At 48.9% G+C, this 22,902-nt stretch overlaps 1 protein-coding gene across 1 annotated transcript; it reads right to left on the bottom strand.

Annotated features, from left to right (window-relative positions):
* Slc15a4 (solute carrier family 15 member 4) lies at positions 1–22,293 on the bottom strand. The gene is made up of 8 exons (XM_051161420.1): positions 21,745–22,293; positions 12,825–13,114; positions 11,406–11,574; positions 10,943–11,020; positions 10,506–10,674; positions 6,159–6,314; positions 4,490–4,648; positions 1–582 (listed from the first exon to the last, which is right to left on the bottom strand). Exons 1-8 carry the CDS (start codon positions 22,291–22,293, stop codon positions 434–436), a joined length of 1,719 nt encoding a protein of 572 aa, XP_051017377.1. The 3' UTR covers positions 1–433.
* Between the last annotated feature and the right edge of the window lie 609 nt (positions 22,294–22,902).

Genomic DNA, 22,902 nt, shown 5'->3' with positions numbered 1-22,902 from the left:
AGCCCCACGCCATCAACCACACTTTCATCTCTAAAATGAATCATCCTACCTCTTGATGGAGTGCTTACTAATCTTAAAGAAAGGAGATGCTGAGTAACAGTGTTGGTAAGGAATAAGGACGCCAGTATCAGAAGAGTGGCTGCCCAAGACCAGAAGAGAAAGTATGGCTGGCTCAGGACTAGCAGAGACCTTCAGTGAGAGAAGTCACACTCTCATCTCCTGGCAGGGCCCAGTGCACATGAGACGACCTCAGTAAGGCACTCACCAGGCTCATTGGGCACAGGGAGGGAGAAACCAGTCCAGACAACATGCAAGTTCAGAAGTTAGGACACCAACGCTCTAGCCTCAACCTGCCTGCTGACAGTGCCCTGGTAGTTAGCTGGCCCCAAGGCCTTACAGTCTGCAGAACCCGTGAGCATGCTGGCTGGCTGCTTCAGGTCCTTGTACTGGCCGGCCCCCCATCTGCCCTGGCTCGCTGGCGGTCGTACTTCACAGACACGATGAGGAAGAGCAGCAGTGTAGCTCCCTGGATGGCAGCCAGCAGGAAGAAGTAGTAATGCAAGTGGCAGCTGTTGATGTTCCCTAGGAGTGAGCAGACACCTCCTGGTGAGTATACTCCATAGACAGGGCTCCTTCTCACTGGCTCTTGGCCACCTGAGAGGGCTATGGGCACTAGCCACCTCCCTCCCAGGGCTCTCCTATTCTCAGTGAAAAGAGAGAGGGAAGGCAGCTGTCCTGGCCCCAGCTCTGATGCTAAGGAAGGCTTGTGAGGTTGAGTGTCAGCTCAGGCCTCTCAGAGATGTTCATGAAGTAACTTACAGTCTGTCTCCTCCACATAGACAATCTGAGAGAAGCATCCTTGATTCTGCTCCTGGCTCTCTGTTATGGCCCTCACTTCTGCCTTTCTCTGAGGTGCCCTTCTGCCACTCCATTTAAAGCCACTGTCTATGTTCAGCACAGAGTGATGCTTCTGAGGATGGGCCAAACTCTCCAAATGCTGCAGGAAGCTGTGCCTAGTGTGGTCACGGGTTTGTGGTCCTTCTCATGGGACAGGCAGCATGAGGAGATACCATCCCACTAGAGCAATGGTTCTCAGTCTTTCTAATGCTGTGACCCCCAACCATAAAATTATTTTTGCTACTTCATAACTGTAATTTTGCCACTGTTATGAATCATAATGTAAATATCTGATATGCAATCCCAAAGGTCAACCCTACAGGTTGAGAACCACTGGCACTAGAGCAAGCTACATGCTTTTTCTTAGCATCTTTCAAGTCTCCCCTATCTATACAGGTAGCCCTCACTGCTGTAATGCACACACCTTGGTCTTGCTGTAAAAGCAGTACCACAGCGTTTACAATGTCCAAATATCAAGGAAGCAGGACAATACAGGCCAAGGCCACAGACCAGACAGAGTTCAACAGCCAGGGTGGAAGGTGGGAGCCTGTGGTCTGCACCTGTGAGCACTTAGGCCTGGGAGAAGCAGTGCCAGCTGCAATGCTGCCCACCCAGCATGCATGCTTCTGTAAACCACAGTTCCTCAAGGACTACTCCAAAGATCCAGCACCACCACTACCCAGCATGGCCCAGGACCAACATCCATGACAGAGTGGCAGGATGACAGCTGGGCACAGCATGAAGAGGGGCATTGAGGATGCCACCCTGGCTCACCACAAAGCCTGAAGCCAGAGGTGCCATTCATATCTCCTGGGGCCTACCATACTCTAGGTGACTCGTCACACAGAAGAGAACTGGCACACAGACGATGCTGTGGCTAGAAGTTGCTGTGTCTTCTGACACTTCATAAGCATGTCCTAGTGTGTATTCAGAAGGTGAGGCTTTTTTTCTCCTGACATCTTTTTACATTGAGTTCTTCTTTTCTTTTTTTGTTTTGTTTTATTTTTTCGAGACGGGTTTCTCTGTGTAGCCTTGGCTGTCCTGGACTCGCTTTGTAGACCAGGCTGGCCTCAAGCTCACAGCAATCTGCCTGCCTCTGCCTCCTGAGTGCTGGGATTAAAGGCATGCGCCACCATGCCCTGCCTACATTGGGTTTTCCTAAACACACTTTAGTACATGTGCATATGCTCAGTAGCATCAAATGTCTACCAAGCAACATGAGCAAGTGTGGTGCACAGACACAACGCTCCCATAAGAAGCAAGATTCTGATCCACAGGGAAGAACAAAAGCTGTAAGCCTGCCCCATAGGAAAGGTCCTGTTATCCCAAGATTCACATACCAGAGACTGATTCAGCCAGCAAATAGAAAACACCTTTACCATGCCCCCTCATGGCCAGTGACACACCAATCCCCCAGAACCTTTCTCCTCTGCTACTTCAAGGGATAGGCACTTGACACAACTGACAAGATACCAATGATATAATCTTATGTGCAGTGTTGAAGCTGACAAAATAGGTAGACAGTGTGACTATGTCCACATTGTCAGCCTCAGAGCAGAAAGCACAGTACAGCTTACCAGGTGCAGCCTCATTTGGAATGTACAGAGAATTCAAACATGTATCCATTACCCAAAAAGCAACTGCCCTGAGCTGTCATAGAAAGGGGAACATAATGGGTTAAATAAAGTTGTGAGAAAGCTGGGCGTGGTGGAGCATATGCCTTTAATCCCAGCACTCGGGAGGCAGAGGCAGGTGGACCTCTGTGAGTTTAAGGCCAGCCTGATCTACAAGGAAGTCCAGGACAGCTAAGGTTACACAGAAAGACCCTGTCTCGAAAAAACAAAAAAACAACTTGTGAGAGCACATTTGCCTCCAGAAGGCCTGAACAGCAATGCCCACCATGTTCTTTTATAAAGCCAACACTGGAAACAGCAGCATCCATCAAGTTCATTGCATATAATCCTGTGGCAGAATGGGACTCAGGATCAGCATGTCAACAGGGAGCCTCTCAGAACATGAGGTGCTTGAAAACAGACAGGGGAGCCTCAGGGTGACCCTGGGAACAGAATGTGTCCTATGCAGGGTCAAGGTGGTCAGCAGAGAGGAGACATGACAGAATTCTGCGCTGTCCTGCACTAGCAGCACAGGGACTGTGTGCTTGGCCAGCACTGGGATGTGGTAGTGTCGTTCCCACTTAGGAAACGGTGCTGAGATAGTGTACAAGAAGCAGTGCAACTGAAACCTAAGGAGCCCTGACACCTCACAAGGACTCCTGAGCCCACCAGGGACACTGCCTCAGCTCTGGTCACCTCCTCTTTTGCAAGGACACTGATATGAGAATGGGAGGGTAAGAGAAGGGTCCAGTGGCAGGAGGAGAAGGTGCTGGCCTGGAGCTACTGGCTATTCTGCAGAAGGTATTCTCGAGAGAGAGGAAGTTACACCAGGGCCTTTGCACAGCACTGACACCATTCCCCAGTAGAAAGAGAATCTGCTGGGGTCTGGTTGGTGGTACCTTGAACACACCCTGGATACACAGCAATCAGCGGAACTCTCCAGAGGCTTAGATGTAGCCTATCAGAAACAAACAGCTGGGCCACTGAGACACTAATTAGGAAAGATGATTCAGAAGTTAAGAGCACTGCCTGCTCTTTCAGAAGTCCTGAGTTCAATTCCCAGCAACCACATGGTGGTTCACAACCATCTACAATGTTATCTGAGGCCCTCTTCTGGCCAGCAGGTATACATGGATGCAGAGCACTGCTATGGGGCATGGTGGCACACACCTTTAATCCCAGCACTTGAGAGGCAGAGAGGCAGGAAGATCTTTGTGAGTTTGAGGCCAGCCTGGTCTACAGAGTGAGTTCGAGGACAGCCAAGGTTACACAGAAAAAGACGAAATTAGCAAACTAAGGCAGGGATGGCCTGGCAGTGGGAATATGCAAGAGCGCTCTACACAAAGAATATGTCCAGAGCCTTAGCCAAGCACAGTGGCTCACACCTGTAATCCCCGAACCCAGGAGGTGGAGCTGGCACACTCACAGATGAGGTGGTGGTCAGAGTTGATGCAGTGTCCCCCGATAGACCAGGGAGTCCTTGTGAGGCTGCATCATTTCCTTCACTCCAGCCCCTTAGGACACTACCTCACTAGGGAGCTCACAAATGGCTCACAGTACAGCCATGTGCACAGAGAACAAGTACTTGTTTAAAAGGCAAAGGATGCTGTAGCTCCTGGCTCACCCACAGCACTGCAGAGCACAGCCAGAAGCCACTTCCAGGAGTGGCAGACTGACCAAGAACAGTTCACTGACAAAGCCACTACCTGTCCTCCGAACATCTGAAAACCAAAACAAACTGCCGGGACCAAAACTTAAGATCAGGTCAACACAGGAGTTGGCATGCAGGTCTCACTACTTTACCCAGCTCTCCAGAAGTGCTGAGCTGGGCGCAGCAGCTAATTGACAAGGCAGTGTTGCTAATTAGCACAAACTTCAACAGGGTTTGGGCCAATGACTTCTTGGGACAGACTGGCTCTTCCCACAATCTGCAGCAGCAGCAAGCACCGTGGTCTCCCACCCCACACACCAAATCTTACCAAAGTCTGTATGGCTGCTCATCCACCCGATGGCCTTGAGAGACACCAGGGCCAACAGTCCTGAGCCCACAAAGGACCCAATGCCAGAGAAGAAGAAGAAGAGTCCCATGATGGCACTCTGCATGGACTTGGGTGCAGCTGAGTATGCAAACTCCAGACCTAAAGAAAAGGGAAAAGAAGTCACACTGAGAAGGTCACCTTGGTCACCCTGAGCCTACTTCACACCAAAACACACAGGCTCCACTGGTGCCTGAGCACTCTCATGTAAACACACACGGATGGCGAGGTCAGGGCTAGGGAGTGGCCACTTTATCCTATGAGAGCTCTTATATCCACACCAAGGAAGAACGCCATTCCCACTCCTCAGATATGCATGTTAGATCGATCTTAAGTTCTGTCACAACAGGCATGTGGCACATGGCTTTATTCCTACCACTTGGGAGGCAGAGGCAAGCAGATCTCTGAGTTCGAGGCCAGCCTGGTCTACAAAGTGAGTCCAGGACTATAAGAGAAACCCTGTCTCAAAAAACCAAAAGAAGTTCTGTCATAAGGCAGGCATATGATGTCTTGTACCTGAAATCCTAGCATTCAACAGGTTGAAGTAGGATTATTACAAGGTTAAGGGCAGTGAGCCTGCAGAGTTAGATCCTTTCTCAAAACTCAAGAGGCTGGAGAGATGGCTCAGTGTTTAAGAGTATTGGCTGCTCTTGCAAAAGACCAAGATTCTATTTCCAGCACCACATGAAGGCTCACAACCATCTGTAACTCCAGTTCTAGGAGTTCTGATGCCCTTTTATGGCCTCCATGGGCACACTCATACATGTAGGATACATATATGCATGCACGTAACACACTCATACACATAAAATGAATATTCTTTTAAAATATTTATTCTTTATACAGTATCCTGCCTGCATACCAGAAGGCGGCACCAGATCTCATTGTGAGCCACCATGTGGTTGCTGGGAATTGAACTCAGAACTTTTGGAAGAACAGTCAGTGCTCTTAACCTTTAAGCCATCTCTCCAGCCCTGGAATAAATATTCTTAAAAAGCCAAAACTTACTGTGATGGGGTGGTTCTCTATAAGGACCCTACTTCACAGCCAACACACCACAATAAGTGAAATTCCCAGTGACCAGGCAGGGCAAAGACAAATCAAAGCCCACTGTCAGTAGTCATAGAATGCTGCTGGGGTTGGAGAGGTGAGGCACCAGCATGCTCCTCCTACCCTTCCCTACCCCATTCCTGGCCATCACCAGATCATATCTTCCTACTGCCAACCGCCCCCAAGAGCCCCTTGTGCCTGCACAGTTTGACAAGTGACAGGGGCCCATGAGAACAAACTCTGTTAGGGAGGTTCCCTCCTCATGTAAGTATGCTGTGCTCTACAGAGTTTGGGGACACACAGGTCCAGAGGAAGCCCTCCACAGCAACTTCCTCCTCATTCCTATGGGGCAAAGGGCAGGGTCATGAACTTGCAAGAATATCATAGGAAACACTGCTTTTGCCCATGAAAGAGCAGCCTTAGCCTAAGGACAACTCTTTAATAGTTATGAACTAAGCGACAACTGCCCCACACCCCCAGCCCAAAGTCCCATGGCCCTGCTCATCACAGTGCATGGTATAATTTAGACAGGCCCAGATCCCACCAGCATTCACAGCCTCACCTGCTATACTTGCAAATATCTCACTGATGCCAATGAGCACATACTGTGGGATCTGCCACCAGATGGGCAGGTCAGCAGCATGGTACACCACGCCACCAATGGTCTGGTTAATGGTCTTCTCCTTCACCAGGTCCAGCCTTTTACTCTCCAGGATTCCTGGAATTGAGAAGCAGGTTAGTGTAGCACTAATGTTGCCATTCAGCTAGGTCTGTGGTGTATTACAGGGATTTATCCACAATTCTCAAAGGGGCAGGAAAGGAGGGTGAGCACGGCAGCTTCCTAGGCTGGTCACAGGCATGCTATCCACCTCTCCCTCACCAGGGCACTTGTTTGTTTGGTTTTGGTTTTTTGAAATAGGCTTTCTCTGTGTAACAGCTCTGACTCACTTTGTAGACCAGGCTGGTCTCTAACTCAGAGATAGCCTGCCTCTGCCTCCCAAGAGCTGAGATTAAAGGCATACACCACCACGCCAGGCTCACCAGGGCATTTTACAGACACTAGGATGAGTTAACCCTGATTGTCTGGACTACTCTTCTGCCGTCTTTTTAAAACTGGGAGGCTGCATCAGGATCTGCATGTAAGGTAATGGCCACTGGGGGAGGCGGATACTTCCTTCATGGCATAGCCACTGCCAAGTTACTTGTGCTCCTGTAAGCAACTGAAATTCCCAAAGAGACCACCATAGGCATGTGTGTGCGCATGCACACATACACAGGGCTCAATTAACCAAGGTGCAGTCCTTGAAATAAATGGGCCCAATTCTCTACACAAAGCTCAAAAACTTGTCTCAGTTCAAGAAAATAAAACAGACTGGGAAGAATCAAAACGAAGCCCTGCATGTGGAGGCCGAGGCACTGGGAGAAGGAACAGCACAGCAGGGCTGTGGAAGGGAGACCTGGAAAGAAGCATTGGGAACTTCAGCCACAAACTGGTGCTACTTAAGGACTGTACCAGGGTAACCAGAAACCCTCAGTCCCCACCACAGGACTAATGAGCTCCCTCAACAAAAGGAACCATTGCCAACAAAAGCACGAACATGAACCTCAGTACCAAAGTGAAATGCTAAGAGCCCCAAGTGACTTTTAGATCAAATGGACAACAAAGTTCGAGGCTAGTGACACAGATCGGTGAAGGAGCTGCCACCAAACCTGATAACCCAAGTTTGAACTCCACAGCCCACATGGTGGAATGGAGGAACTCAATTAAACAAGTTGACCTCTGATCTTTACACACGTGCTGTGGCCTGCACATCTGCACCCCCACATAAACACAATATAAAATTTTTAAAGTATAGGGGCTAGAGAGATGGTTCAGTGGTTAAGGACACTAATTGCTCTTCCAGGGGACCCAGGTTCAAATCCCAGCACCGACATGGCAGCTCACAACTGTCTGTAACTCCAAGACCTGATGGTCTTACATAGACATATGTGCAGACAAAACACCAATGCATATAAAGTAAAAGGTAAATAAAAAGATTATTAAAAAGTTTTAAAGTTAAAAAAAAAAACCTGCTGGGTGTGGTGGTGCACACTTTTTTTTGTTTTGTTTTGTTTTTCGAGACAGGATTTCTCTATGTAGCCTTGGGATTAAAGGTATGCATCACTGCCAGGTGGTGGTAGCACACGCCTTTAATCCCAGCACTTGGGAGGCAAAGGCAGACCGATCGCTGTGTGTTCGAGGTCAGCCTGGTCTACAAAGCTAGTTCAGGACAGCCAAGGCTACACAGAGAAACCTTGTCTCGAAAAAACAAAATCAAGCAAACAAAAATCTGAAGTAACATCTAGAACAGTGAAATATCAAGAAGTTAATATGGCCGGGCAGTGGTGGTACACGCCTTTAATGCCAGCACTTGGGAGACAGGCCGGTGGATCTCTGTGAGTTCAAGGCCAGCCTGGTCTACCCAGCAAGTTCCAGGACAGCCAGAGCTGTTAACACAGAGAAACCCTGTCTCGAAAAACCACCCCCCCCAAAAAAAACCAAAAACCAAGGACGTTAATATGTATGAACAGGGAAAAACCCTGCCAAAGTGGGAGTATTTCTGCTGGCCACCAAAGGAAAGGAATCAGTGGTCCCAATTCCTTCCTACCAACACACGTACAATGATGCTTAGTTTGTGCCATTGCCACTGCTCCCAACCTCAAATACATAGTAACTAACCTGACAGTGGCTCTGTGGACCACTCTGGCCAGAGCCAGGCACAGATTAAACTGGAGAAAACTTCCAGCAATTTCACCCCAACTGTCCAGCAGAATCAGTGTTAATTATACACTCCTGCCTACCTACCTCCACAAGGATAGTCAAAAGATATGGAGGAACTAACTATTGTATTTAAAATAATCCACCAGAGCCCACAGGACTTTGAAAAATCCCACATAAAAGCCACTAAAATATGCAGACTACTCATGCTGTCCGCTTTTTTCAAAGACCTGGGTTCCAATCCCAGAACCTACGGGGTGATTCACACCATCTGCAGCTCCAGTTCCAGGGCACCCAACACTCTCTTCTGGCCTCCATGGGTACTGCATGCACCTGGTGCAGACATCCACACAGGCAAAAACACCCATACATATAAAATACGTTTTTAAAGCTTTTAAAAAAACAATTTTTCAGCCAGGTGGTGGTGCACACCTTTAATCCCAGCACTCAGGATACAAAGGCAGGTGGATCTTTGTGAGTTCAAGCACAGCCTGGTCTACAAAGCAAGTCCAGGATAGCCAAGGCTAACACAGAGAGACCCTGTCTCAAAAAACAAACAACAAAAAAATTATTTTTTTAAAGTAGAAAAGTGAAACCTAATACAACGAGCACTTTTATTTCCCCTAAGCTGTCTTGAAAATAGTGTCTGGGCTACCAAATTTGTACCTGAGGACCTTTAGAGCCAGTTGTCACAGACAGTGCGTTAAGTACAAATAAATCTTAGGTTTCTAAGCAGTCTGTGGCCACTCAGTACACACACGCAGGAATGCTGTGTCCACCCAAGCTGGGCTGTGACTCTCAACTCCTGACAAGCCAGCTCCTTCTTATGATCTTGCCACACAGCAAGGACAGCTGCCTGGGAAGACAGCTGCATACTATATCTTGCCGACATTCAGGTCAGGAGTCTGCCCGGCTGCAGCCAGTGCTGGACTTTCTGAAACACAGTACTTTGCTGTCACTTTTAAAAGCCCTTAGAAGGGATGGAGCCTAACAAGGAAAAAGACACTGGCCTGACCCCTGTTTGCTGCATAGACCTACTCATAAACCATGGGATACCCCATGTAGTGCTAAGGGAACCACAAAACACCTCAGCCATGAATGAAACTGAACTAAAAGAGGCCATAGAGAAACCCAGCACAGAGCTCCATGAGAAAATGCCCTTGAAAACAATGAAGGAAACAAAAACCCTTCTGGCACCTTGCTGGCACAACTGCAGGATGCAGGGCCTCCTCCCAGGAAGAAAAGCTGAGAACAAAGCCAAGCCTTAGGCAGCTGAGGCAGGTGGACAGACACTCTTTCCAGGCCCAGACTCCTCAAGACTACCCTGCCTCCCCAGTTCTTGTGTGCCGTTTATTTCCCTGCCAACTTGTAAAGCAATGTGTCACTCAGACAAACCTCACTTTGTGTGTTTGAGCAACAGTAAACACAGGGGTTCTCTCACTTGCTGGGCCTCCTAAGCCAGGGACTGATCTCTTTAAGCCCATGAAGCACCGCATCAGCGTGTGCTCTGCTGTGATTGAGGAGGCACTTTCTGAAATACCTGCTCCCTTCAGCAGAGCTCCTCCTCTGTTCACAGCTATGTGAAAAACCATTTCTTCCTGCTACTACAGTTTTTACGGCTCAACATTTCCAAATGTTAATGGACGCAGAATACTCATGTTGAGAAGGCGACCAGACCCCAGCCACATCAGCAAACAGAAACAGTGACGGGAACAGGAGTGTCTTAAGGGCACTGTCCCTTGCTGGAGTACGGTGTGGAACCTGAGAAACTAGCTCTTCAGCTGTTGAGACTTTTGTTAGGAGCTTCCCAAGAGCCTTGAACAATCCCACAAAACCCTTTTATCCATGCAGGAGCACTGTAGGTTCCAACAGTTGTGAGAGTCAGAAGCCTCTACAGACCCTCCTCCTCTCATTCCCACTCTACACTGAGTGTTGGTCTGCAGGCTGGGACAGTGCAGAACAAGTCTACTAGGCCCTAGAAGATGAAGGTCTATCCTCCAGAAAAAACTGACACTTGTAAAATGCACATTGGAAGATGAAGAGTCACTGGCTGCCCGGTGTCTTCTTCAGCACAATACACTAGCTGCTGCATGCTGCAGAAGCCAAGCCAGGAGAGAGGGGGAAGAGAGGCCAAGAGAAATGGTGGCTCACCTGCAGCAAAGGCAGAGCACATGACAAAGAACATCCCCACGGCAATCCTCTTCAGGGAGGATGGGAGCAGGCCGTGTCTCCTGAGCACCGGGTCCACTAGCTTGTCCTTCAGTGGGATGAGCAGGAGGATGAGCACCGCATCAAACATGGTGAGCCAGGCTGCAGGCAGCTGCACAGAGCATGGCATTAGCTGCAGTACAGAAGCTCCCCATACCACCCATGCATGACCTCCAACATGCTTCAACTGGAGAGACACTGACTGGTACTGGGTGTATTCTGAGCTGGGGAGGGCTGAATCTGACAGTACTGGTGTTTAATGGCACTAGTCAACCCAATCTCAGCAGACTGTAACCAGTCAGCAACTAGCTGTAGTGGCAGTATCCAAGCTACCTGCTGCAGCTGCAGAAAGGGACTTATGTCACTTCCATGTCTCTTACCGTGTGATGAGTGGTGGTGATACTTGAGATTTCAGGAATCTTCAAATGAAGACTCTGCAAAACATACGTGGTCTGCATCTGGATAAAGAAAGCAGACAGTGCAGGTAAGCCAGCAGAGCCTCCCCCAAGCCCTTGCCTACGCATGCCCTCCCTCCTCTAGCTGAGGAGGAGTGGCAACATTTCACAGAACCATGTGATGGTTACAGTTTGGAATCAGACGTGGCAATTACTGGGTCACCATTAGAGTGTCTTTGAGAAGAGCTGCCCAGCAACCAAATGAAAGCCAGAAGGTCCAGAAAACCAGAAGTACACACACTCAGCTGCTGCTTGGGAAAAGCTTTCCAACATGAAGCGGCCAACCTGAGTCCATGACTGGAAACTATGGCCGCTGATGGCCAACCCTGAGCCCTGCACTGTGGCACCTGCCACAAGGCTGGGGCAGCCAGCCACCTGCAGCACTCACTTGGAAGTACACTGTCCAGTAAGGAATCAGAGCCAAGAACACGGGCACGATCTTGACCAGGGCTTTCACGTCTTCCACTTTGTCCTCTGTGAACGGCCCTCCACGCGACATCTTACATGAATCAAACAGACTGTGTTTAGAAGATTGCTGAAAGACTCCAAGGCCTTCACTTTGGGAAACAAAATGAAGGAATTAGTTTACTTCCACCCCCAGCTACAATGCTCTGGTAACAAATCATGTCTGGGGTGGGAAAGTGGTTCTCTACATTGTCTGCTTTAAGCCCTTCTTTGACTAACTGTATACACCACACATAGCTCCTGTGACTGACCATGGGGCCTCTGGACAGGGCAGCTGTCTACTATACCCACAAGGAGGGCATCTCAACTTCATGCAGCTCCACAGGGCAGCCATGTTGCCTGGACTTCTAGCCAGCTGACAGCAATCCAAGCAATTCCTTTATTCCTCGTGCCTACTCTGATTTATCACACAAGTAGACACTCTGTGTAGCTTCAGGTCTGACACAAAGAGGCTTCCAGTACACCAATGACAGACACAGGCAAGCACACAAAGGAGTGTGCATACTGGCCCACAGAATATTTCTGGAACTAGGGCCATCCATCCCATAGGAAGCCTTACATACAAGGAGTCTACCTCCCTCAGCAAGTACTGGGAATCCTTAGGCTCAGCAAATTATGGGGAGGGAGATGTCCACCAAGGTCCTTGGACCTTGGTTCTCTATGCTTTGATTACTCTGGTGGCTACAGTGCTGCAGTCTCTCTTACGTCACAGCCACAGTCAAGGAACCAGTCTACTATACAGCAGCCTGAGAAAACATAGAAGCATCTAAGTCCTTCTTAGAATGATTTTTGGACTTCATTAGCCTACATAGACATCAGCAGGAAAGGCGGGGAGGAATCTCAGAACATGGCTATTTCTAAAAGTCCCAGGCTTGGGACCATCAGCACTGAGGCTACACAAGCTCCATTCAAGTAAGGGTAAGTGGGTCCCCAGGTGCATCTCAAGTTACTTTTGTGTGCCCCTCTATCACTGAGCAGCTGGCATGGTCCTGGACAACGGACACTGTGCTGACCAAAGTGAGAGACAGCAGCTTCCTTCAGAGAAAAGTACCGACAACATACACAACAGCCTTAGTTCTCATCAACATGCATCTGTGTCTAAAGCACACAGTGTGTCTCCATGGTACCCTCTGCAGATCCCTACCTGCAAAATCTGCCACCCAGCAGCAAGGCACCCTCACCCATGTTGGCAGTGAGGAAGAAGTTGGGCATAGAGTACTGGACTCAGGGCTCTGCAGTCCTAATGGCAGGGTTCATACCACACACTTTCTGAATGAAGCTGGCTTAGAGACCAGACACATAGTCCAGACCTCAGCTGGGAGCAAAAAGTTGTGTCACTCACCCACTTCTCTGCTGCCCACCTCTCTGGGAACAGCAGCTGTAGGTCAGAATCCTGAACATGTCAGTGAAGGCGCTGCCATCAGGAGGCTTGGTGATGAAAACACTCTGGCCACAAAGGAAGACCAAGAAAGCAACGGCCACACAGACTGTGGGAATCAGGTAGCCCGTGAGAAAGCTCACATTCTGCTGAATATAGGCAATGCCTCCTAATGACAGGATTGCTCCTAAATTAATGCTCCAGTAAAACCAATTGAAAAATCTCCGAGTGGCTTCTGGACCTCGGTCTTTGACCTAAAGTAACAGGAAAGAGGAACCTGTAAGAACATATGATCCAAAAAAAAAAAAACAACAACACATGATCCTCTACTCTGATGCCTCATATTTGACCACGTCCCCTGGATGGGGAGACCTGGTGGCACTCAGAGGAAGGATAGCAGGCTACCAAGAAGAGACTTGATACCCTATGAGCATATACAGGGGGAGGAGGTCCCCCTCAGTCACAGGCATAGGGGAGGGGAATAAGGGGAAAATGGGCAGGAGGGAGGAATGGGAGGATACAAGGGATGAGATAACCATTGAGATGTAATATGAAGAAATTAATAAAATTAAATTAAAAAAAAAAAGAACACATGATCCTCTACACCCTTCATTTACTCTTTCAACATGGCAAGATTTCATGTTTCCAATACTTACTGACTTCCCAACCACCCTCGGCAGCTGCACGCCCTGCCACCACACCTACATAGCACCTGATCATCTGCATGTTGAGACAGATACAAGGTGTCAAGTTCCTGCTCTCAGCAGACCATGGGACACAATCAACTGCTGTTTACAGATTCAGGCAGGCACCTGACACTGGCACTCAATCAGGTCAGAAGCTGAGGCCTCTCCACATGCTGGCAAGTCCCAGTGTCCAAAGTAAGCTGACCACCTACCTTGAAGCCAGCAGAAATGATCCTTAAAACAGGTTCCAGAACCTACTGCCCAGGCCAGGCCAGAATCACCACTGTGGACTATCAGGAGCCTGCAGGCTACATGGAGCTCCAGGCCTCACTGAACTAAACACAGGTACTATGAGAGCTTCTACAGGAGCCTGCAGGCTCTGGCCCCAGGCACAGCAAGGCTTGCTCAGAAGCAAGGTACCATTCCTGAATGGAGGCCCAAGCATCAGGGTCTTTGATAAGCCTGCAACTAAGCTATAAGCACAGTAAACAGAACCACAAGCTAGCTTTAGATTAGAAAGGTTACCCAGTGTTACACATCTACAATCCCAGCATTTGAGAGACAGGAGAATCAAGAGCTGAAGGCTGGCTGAGCTGCACAAGGGATCTCATCAACACACTCAAGAAATGCTCACAATCAGCCCAAAGCTAACTCTCCCCCTCAGCTGTCCCCCACCACCAAGCACGCCTTCTGCAGACCCCACCTGGCTGTAGTGGGCTGAGGCAAACCCAACCTCATTTCTTCCAGCTGTGCTGTTTATATCTACCATGAACACTATGAGAATGGGCCCAGTCCTACTCAACAGCTGTCTTCAACAAACCCATAGTCAAAGACTGACCTTGAGCACACACAGACACACTTCACCAGCCTCATCCTTATGGATGGAGAGTGTTAGAAATTCGCTCCACATAGCTCATTGCGGGGGTGCACACCTGTAATCCCAGAACTCTGGGAGGCAGAAGCAGGTGGATCTCTGTGAGTTCGAGGCCAGCCTGGTCTACAAAGTGAGTCCAGGACAGCCAGGGCTACACAGAGAAACCCTGTTTGGGGACTTGAGGTGTAGGGATTGGTTCCATAGCACATCTATCTTCTGGTCCACAGAGCAATCTCCATAGCCTAGTAACAGCTTTAAAACAGCAGCAAAACTACCAAGTACAACATGCAATAAGGCTTCTGCTTGGTGCTCATGCTCCCCCACAGAGTACTTAAAATTAAGGTGAGGGTACAAACTACACAGTCAAAACTGAGTATCCCTTGACATTTATTAAACTCCAAATGACAGCTCCTGTGTTGGCAAATCCTATGTTTGAATTTAGTTAGATGGATAGATATTATCATGTCAAATTGAAAAATCCAACTTGTTGGCTCTTTTCTTTTTTTAGGGCTAGGGACTGAACAGAGGTGTTGGGGGATGGTTTTGTGCACTGTGAATTCAAATGCTGATTTCTGTATGCAGAGACCTGGCTGCAGTCCAGATGCTGGCATTGCCATTATTATTGAGTATCTCCAGTCCCAATGTCCTCCATCACCCCTGGTTGTTTAATAAAGAGGTGAACAGCTTAATAGCAGGGCAGGAGCGTTAAGATGGGACTTCCAATCCCAGGCAGGGGGTTCCAGGTGGAGCAGAGAGCAAGCGAGAAGTTGGCCATGAAGGAGTCGTCATGAAGACACACACAAGCAGGGGCAACTAGGGTGAGACTACTATGGCACATAACAGGGACATGAGGCTAGGAAGTAAGCCAGGCCAACATAGCTGGATTAGAATAGCCGAGTATCTGCCCAGCTAAAGTGCCTAAAACCATATTGATAAATATAAAGGGAGCTAGAGTGGGTGTAGAAAAACCTTAATTTTACACACAGAGCTTTGCAAATGTTAGACAAATCCTTTACCACTAAGTGCCATTTCCAGGCCCCAAATCAACCAACCAACCACAAGCGTTTTGTTGTCCTACACATGTCAGTTCTGAACAAAACAGAACAGTTTATATTCAGTTTCTTACAGCTGGTGCACAATGCCTTTAAATATTACCCAATAGTGGCTTATTGAGGTTCATGGCACAGTGGAGACAGGTCAGAAGAAAAACCATGAGCAGAACAACAGAGAATAAAACTTAAAACTATACACACATACACTTTATTCTTTATATATACACTTTATACTTTGTATATGTAAACAGTATATACACATATACATATTATTGTTTTAACAACTCTGAAAGGGAAGAGGCCAGTTTAAACAAAAACAAATGCACCTCTTTGGAAGTGGGATCTGTTGTCCAGGCTGTTTTCAAACTCCTGGATTTATATGATCCCCCTGCTTCAACCTCGGGAGCAACTGGAACTATAGACATGCACTACAATGTCCAGTATATGACAGGAAACATTAGATACTAACCAAAACATCCCAGGTCCTTTCCATTTCACATAGTAGGACCACACATATCTTACCCACATTTATAGAAACAGCTCATCCCCTCAAACAGTAAGGAAACAGTTGTTCAATTGGCCAGGCAGAACCCTAACCTTTAGAGTCCTAATGTCCTTTGTAAACTTGGTGGTCAACTGACTCCACTGTCCAAGGTTGACCAGCCACAGCTGCTTCAGAAACAGAGACCTATTCCCAGGGCCTCAGTAGCCAATGCCACAAACAAAACTGCTGCTAACTAGGCTGTCACATGCTTCTCTGCCCTTGGCCAAAGGCCACAGCTTCCTCATGTACCAGTCCCATGACATCACCAGATGCCCTGCCAACACTGATCAAGCTCTCCATATGCCTCCACCACCCCCCACAAAAACATCAAAGCCAAATGGAGAAGAGAGGCCAGCAGGGCAGAAGGGAGTATGGGTTTAAACAGGGAAACGCTATCAGATACGCAGGAGCATGCCCTCTCTCCACTGGACAAACACCATCCTGGGTGTCCTGACAGATACTGAAGCATCTACACAGAATCCCTGCTGAAGCAAAGAAAGTCTACAAAGGAGTCAGACCCCAAACTAAAGCAAACACTGTCTGTTCTACCTGCATGCTAGCTTCTTCCTCTTTTGGCTATTTTTAATTTTGTTTTCAATGTTTTTGGTTTAGGGTCTCAAGTAACCCAGGCTGGGCTCCAACTGCCTATGTAGCTCCAGATCTTCCTGCCCCTGCCTTCCAAGTACTGGAATCACAGACAAACACTTAGCACTCCGCTAACTACTTTAAATAACCACCAACCAAGAATGATCATGACCTAGCTAGGTGCATGCCTTTAATCCCAGCACTCAGGAGGCAAAGGCAGGTGGATCTGTATCGGTTTAGGCCAGTCTGGTCTATAAAGTGTCCAGGACAGCCAGGGATACACAAAGAAACCCTGTCTTGGGGGCGGGGGGCGGGGAGACGAAACAAAACAAAAACCCAAAAAAAAGAAAACAAAATCATTACCCTTGGTAAGCACTTCGAAAGGTAAGGGGCAGATGAAATTTGCCTTACAATGAACCACCTTTAAGAGTGACTTACAGGGCTGGAGAGATGGCTCAGTGGTTAAGAGCACTGTCTGCTCTTCCAGAGGTCCTAAGTTCAATTCCCACAACCACATAGTGGCTCACAACCATCTATAATGTGATCTGGTGCCCTCTTCTGGCATGCAGGTATAAATGCAGATAGAGCACTCATACATATCAAACAAACAGCCTGGCTTGGTGGCACATGCCTTTAATTCCAGCACTCGGGAGGCATAGGCAGGCGGATCACTGTGAGTTTGAGGACAGCCTGGTCTACAAAGCGAGTTCAGGACAGCCAAGACTACACAGAGAGACCCGGTCTCCCCCGAAAAAGGAATGACTTACAAAAAAAAAAAAAAAAGAGTGACTCACAGCTTCTATACTCACTGTGAAGTGACCTGGTACTCCTGCTCAAGGAGAAAGCCACCCTGGGCTCTAACCAGAGACAAGAGGCAGTACCAGCGAAAGTAGCAGAAGCACCTTAAAGACAGCAGCACCCTTCTCTAACTGAGAAAGGCCTGCAAGAGCTGACAGCACCCTTCCAGCTATCTGACTTCTGCAAAGCAGCGGGCCTTTCAGGAACTAAGAACAAGGAAGGCCTTGAAATCGCCCTCAAGGAGCAGTCATGAGGCAGCAAACCAAGGGCTTGGAAAGTGGCAAATGGGTGGGTTATACACACCCAAAAGCCCAGCACTCAGGAGGCAGAAGAGGATCACCATGACTTTGATGCCAGCCTGGGCTATACACGGAATTCCAGGCATGCGTGGTTATAGAACAACAATAGATCTTAAAAAAACAAAACAAAAATCACTGAAAGCCCGGCATTGTGCACACACTTCTGACAGCAGCATTCAGAGGCTAATACAGGTTGGAAGGACAGCATGGGCTACACAGAAAACCCCAGATCAAAAAAATAAAATGGCCAAGGATGGTGGGCGATGGATAGGACTTGGGCAAATGCCAGAGTACCAGAACTTCAAAGTTGCCTTCAACTAGTAAATTTAGAGGCCAGTCTGAGCTACACTGAGACAATGCCTCAAAAATATAACAAAATAACCCATGAACAGAAGACAAAACCACTAGAGAGAGAATCACACCCAAAGTAGCTGTCCAGTTCCTCTACGTCCAGACATCCAGAAAGGTCTAATCCTAGGATGGTGTGTGTGTGGACATACTAGAAACACCACCACTCTGCAGAATTATTAGTCTTAGCTACCATCAAGTGTGCACACTGGACCAACTCAGTGACTTGCACAGGAGCTGGTCAATTGCTCCATTAGGAAGTGCTAATCATCGACTAGCATCTACTGAAGGATACCGACTCTCAGACATAGCACCCAATATGCTCACTCAGCTCCTGCTGAGCAGCTGGGCCGAGACAGTCAGTCAGTCACCCCATGAACACAGCAACCAAAGTTTCTCACTGTGTATATGTATGTAAAACTTGGCAACAGTGACAGGCTTCTGAATGAACAAGGACCAAAACTTAATTCAGAATCAAATATACAATGGACCCAAGATGCTCCTGGCACTCTTCATTCTGCACAAGTACAACCTGTACTTTACACTTCACACACTGACATGCCTTAAGATGGCAACAAACGCTGCCCGGCACACTCTGGCTTGATCTGAGATTACTCTATGCTGTGAGCTGCACTGTTCCCACTGCACAGAGAAGGTTTTTCTGCTCTCACAGAAGCACAATGGCTTAATTTCAAATAGCCAAGACTTCGAATATTTCCCTATCAGCCATCATATCTCAGCTTTCAAAGATGGAGCTACTATGTCTTTGAACTATATCAGGTTGCATAAACATCCATCTCATTACTATGCAAATTGAATTTCATCTTTAATAAGTGGTAAAGAACTGTTTTGAAATAAAGTTTTGAGCAAGCTTGGTAGCGCACACTTTTAATCCCAGCACTCGGGAGGCAGAGGCAGGTGAATCACTGTGGGTTCGAAGCCAGCCTGGTCTACAAAGTGAATCCAGGACAGCCAAGGTTACAGAGACATCCTGTCTCCAAAAACAAAACAAAACAAAAAAGTTTTTTAATTAGTTAAATTTTTGACTGAGTTGATATCAGTTGCATTTGATTTGAGCATCTACTTTCATCTATTCTCATGTGAAAGGGGCTATGAGTGGAAAGTCTAAGGAGCTCTGTGTACATCATGAAGCTCAAACCACTTGCCATGAGGATGCAGTCACAGGTATGCTTTGTATGGTATGGCCCATTGTGTTCTCACTTTCCTGTTGCTGTAATAAGCACCATGACCAAGGCAGCTTATAGAAGGGTTTACTTTGGGCTAACAGTTCTAGAGGGATAAGAGTCCAGTATACCCAGCACTCGGGAGGCAGAAGCAGGTGAGTTCGAGGCCAGCCTGGTCTACAAAGAAGTCTAGGACGGCCAAAACTACACAGAGAAACTCTGTCTCAGGTTGAGGGTTGGGGAAGAGTCCAGTATGGCAGGGCCAACGTGCTGAGTAGAGCAGCAGCTCCATCTCAAACAAGGCCCAGCCTCCTACCCCCATAGTTCTCTAGCTAGGTCACACCTCCTAATTCTCTCCATCACCAACTAGGAACCAATTATCTAAATACATGAGGCTTAGAGGGCTACTTCTTTTGTTTATATTTTACTTTATGTCAATGGTCTTGCTCTAATAGCCTAGAACTATGTAAGCTGAGCTGGACTTAAGCTTGTGGCAATCCTGGTCAAACTTTTTTTTTTCCCAAGACAGGGTTTCTCTGTGTAGCCTTGCTGTCCTGGACTTGCTTTGTAGACCAGGCTGGCCTTGCACTCACAGCGATCCACCTGCCTCTGCCTCCTGAGTGCTGGGATTAAAGGCGTGCACCACCAATGCCTGGCCTGCCTCAAACTCTTGAGTGTTGAGATTACTACCACTTCTGATACAGTTGAGATGTGTCCTCATGAAATTGGCCAGCCTTACGTTTCTGAACACTGATGTCCTACATTCGTGGTACTAGTCTCTAAGCGTATGACTTCACCTCAGTAACTTCAATTCCAGGCACTCAAGGATCAGTTTAGCGCCAAGACCTGGGGCTCACCTTTTCTGCTGCATAAATAACCCTCCAGCACTCCCTACTGCCTTCCTCCCACATGTCACTCCTGGCCACCCCCTCCCCTCTAGGCCACCCTCTCTTCTGAGATCAGCCGTACTCTCACCCACCTGCCACACAGCCCACTCTCTATGGCAGCCATTGCAGTCTCTCTGCAACAGGACGACGTGTGTTAGGTTTTAGGAGGCATCTGGCATCTATGACTACTCAATTTTACAAGTCCAGGGGAAGCTGGGGGAATGAGTAAACAGGAAAGAACAGAACCTTAAAAAGCTTTATCCAACCAGGCAGATTGCTGTGAGAAAGCAGATCGCTGTGAGTTCAAGGCCAGCCAGTCTACAAAGTGAATCCAGGACAGTCAAGACTACAGAAAGAAACTCTGTCTCAAAAAACTAAACTAAAATAAAATTAAAAAAAGCTTTATCCAGAGAGCCTGACACTCAACCCCACATAATTTCCACTGCTTACAAAATACTCTATTTGCATTTGACCACTAGAACCATTCTTAGCATGGGAGTCCCCTAAAAAAGGGAAGCAGAGCAGATGTGGCACCAGGGCACTTGCAGATCACTTCTGCTCTCCAAATGTCTGGCTCTCCCCTCTTTTGTTCTTGGTGATCAGAGCAGCAGCATGATGGACTCTCCTACACACCTCACCCCAAAACTTACTCAAAACAACGAAGATGGAAACTAAATGCTTGCCCATCCATTTGTAAAAGGGAAGTTAGGGCAGTGACGCAGTCTTTGGACACATCCAGCTTCTAAATCACAACTTCAACCTTTTCTCTTTCAGATCTCAACTCACATGACTCCAGCAACAGAATGTCCCTTCTTCTTAAAACCACCAAAGCCATTACATCATGACTAAAGCCCACCACATCTAGACTGCAGCCCTGCCTTACCACCCACATCACACCTGCGTACACACCTCTCTCCTGTCTATTCAAGCACACCCACCCACACCAAGAGAAAGGTTCCCCCAGACGAAGAGGGTGGGTGTGGTTCTCTCCCTTCCTCCAGTCCCCTTACCAGAGACAATGGGCAGATGTGGCTACAGGCACACGAGGGGAGTGGTGGGTTCCCTATGTGTCATGACCTTCCAAGTCTCGGGAGTTCATCCTCACCTGGAATACAGGGAGCATTGGCTCTCCCTCCTACACACTTAGTAGGTGCTGAGACAGATGGGTTTCCTCCCCCACTCTACAGGGAAGTCCCCTCAGGACAGGTCTCCTTCCTCCCCTCCACTAACTAGGATGAATCAGAGGCAGGTGGCCTTTCTCTCTGCACTACAAGGAGCTCCTCTCTCTCACCTTAATCTTTCTCTGAATGTGAGGTGCAAGTGGACCAGTTGGGGAGCTTGGCTGGCAGCTCCCTGCTTTCCCATCAGTTATGCATGGGATACACGGTCAAATAGGAGTGTAGGTTTAGGTGTGTGGGGTGGCTCCTCCTTTTCACCAGCGGAGAACCCTAGAGGCGGGGGGGGGGGGGGGGGGGGGGGGGGGGCGGGGTATGCAAGGTACCGGGACGGTCCCCGTGTCTTCAGCGTCGCGTACCAGGTGCAGAGTCAGGTTTAGGTTCGGGTGGGCATGATGCGCGCAGCAGGTGCAAGCGCAAAATAGGGGGAACGTGGGGCGGGTGCGGCTCACCTGGTCCGCGCCGAAAGGAGTTATGTTGGCCTTGACCGTGGCCACACCGAGTCCTACGAGCACCAGCCCCGCGAAGGTGGCGGGAGCGCAGTGGCGCGCGGCGGCGTCGGGACACACGGCCGTCCCGTTGGGGAAGGGAGCCGAGCAGTTGCGCACGAGCTCCGGGCGCGGGTCCCCGCAAAGAACGGAGCGCGAGCGGGGCGCGGCCAGCAGCGGGAAAGTCAGCATGCCCAGGAGGTAGAGAGCCAGGCTGAACAGAATGGCGCGCGCCCGGCCGAGCCGAGCGTCGGCGAGCCAGCCCCCGAACGGCGAGCCCAGGTAGGTGAGGCCCATGAAGAGCAGCAGCGCCTGGCTGGCCTGCGCGCCCTCCCAGTTGAACGGCGCGCCATTCAGGAACAGCACCAGGTTGGCCGTGACGCCGTAGAAGGCCGCGCGCTCCAGCAGCTCCGCCAACAGCACCGCCCCACACGCCGCGCGCCGCCCCGCAAAAGCTCCGGCTGCCGCCGCCGCCGCCCGCGCACCTAACAGCGGCGCCCGCTCGCCCTCCATGACCCGCTCCCTGAAGGCCCGGCGGCCGAACTCTCGCGAGAGCGCGCTTCCCCACCGCCTTTCTATTGGACAGGCGGGGAACTTCCTGTGCCGCCCCGGAAATCGGGGGAAGAGGGTCTTTCACTAGACAGCTGTTTGTTGTTGAGATGCCTGGAGGTAGTGTGGTTCCTATGGCTGGAGAAGTTCCACGGGGAAACTCGAGCCCTATGCTCCGAGGTTCCGGGCGCCAAGCTAGCTTCCCAGTCCAAGTCACCGGGTCTAACGCTCCCCTCCTGCCATCTTCTCAGGCTTCCGGAGTCGAATCTAAGTCTCGGAGTCCTCTCTCTCTCTCCTCTAGCTCCTTCTCTCTTTTCTGTCTCCTCTCAAAGTAAACAAAAGTTAATTAATTTTATATGTATGTATGTATTTTTATTTTGGTGCCTGAAGAGATAACTCCCGCAGTTAAGAGCACTCACTGAGCCGGGTGTGGTGGCGCACGCCTTTAATCCCAGCACTCGGGAGGCAGAGGCAGGCGGATCGCTGTGAGTTCAAGGCCAGCCTGGTCTACAAAGCGCGTCTAGGACAGCCAAGACTACACAGAGAAACCCTGTCTCGAAAAACAAAAAACAA

Source organism: Acomys russatus, chromosome 19, assembly GCF_903995435.1.
Source record: "Acomys russatus chromosome 19, mAcoRus1.1, whole genome shotgun sequence".
Taxonomy (NCBI): domain Eukaryota; kingdom Metazoa; phylum Chordata; class Mammalia; order Rodentia; family Muridae; genus Acomys; species Acomys russatus.
The sequence above is the reverse complement of the archived record's forward strand: the minus strand, read 5'-3'. Positions and strand labels throughout refer to the sequence as shown.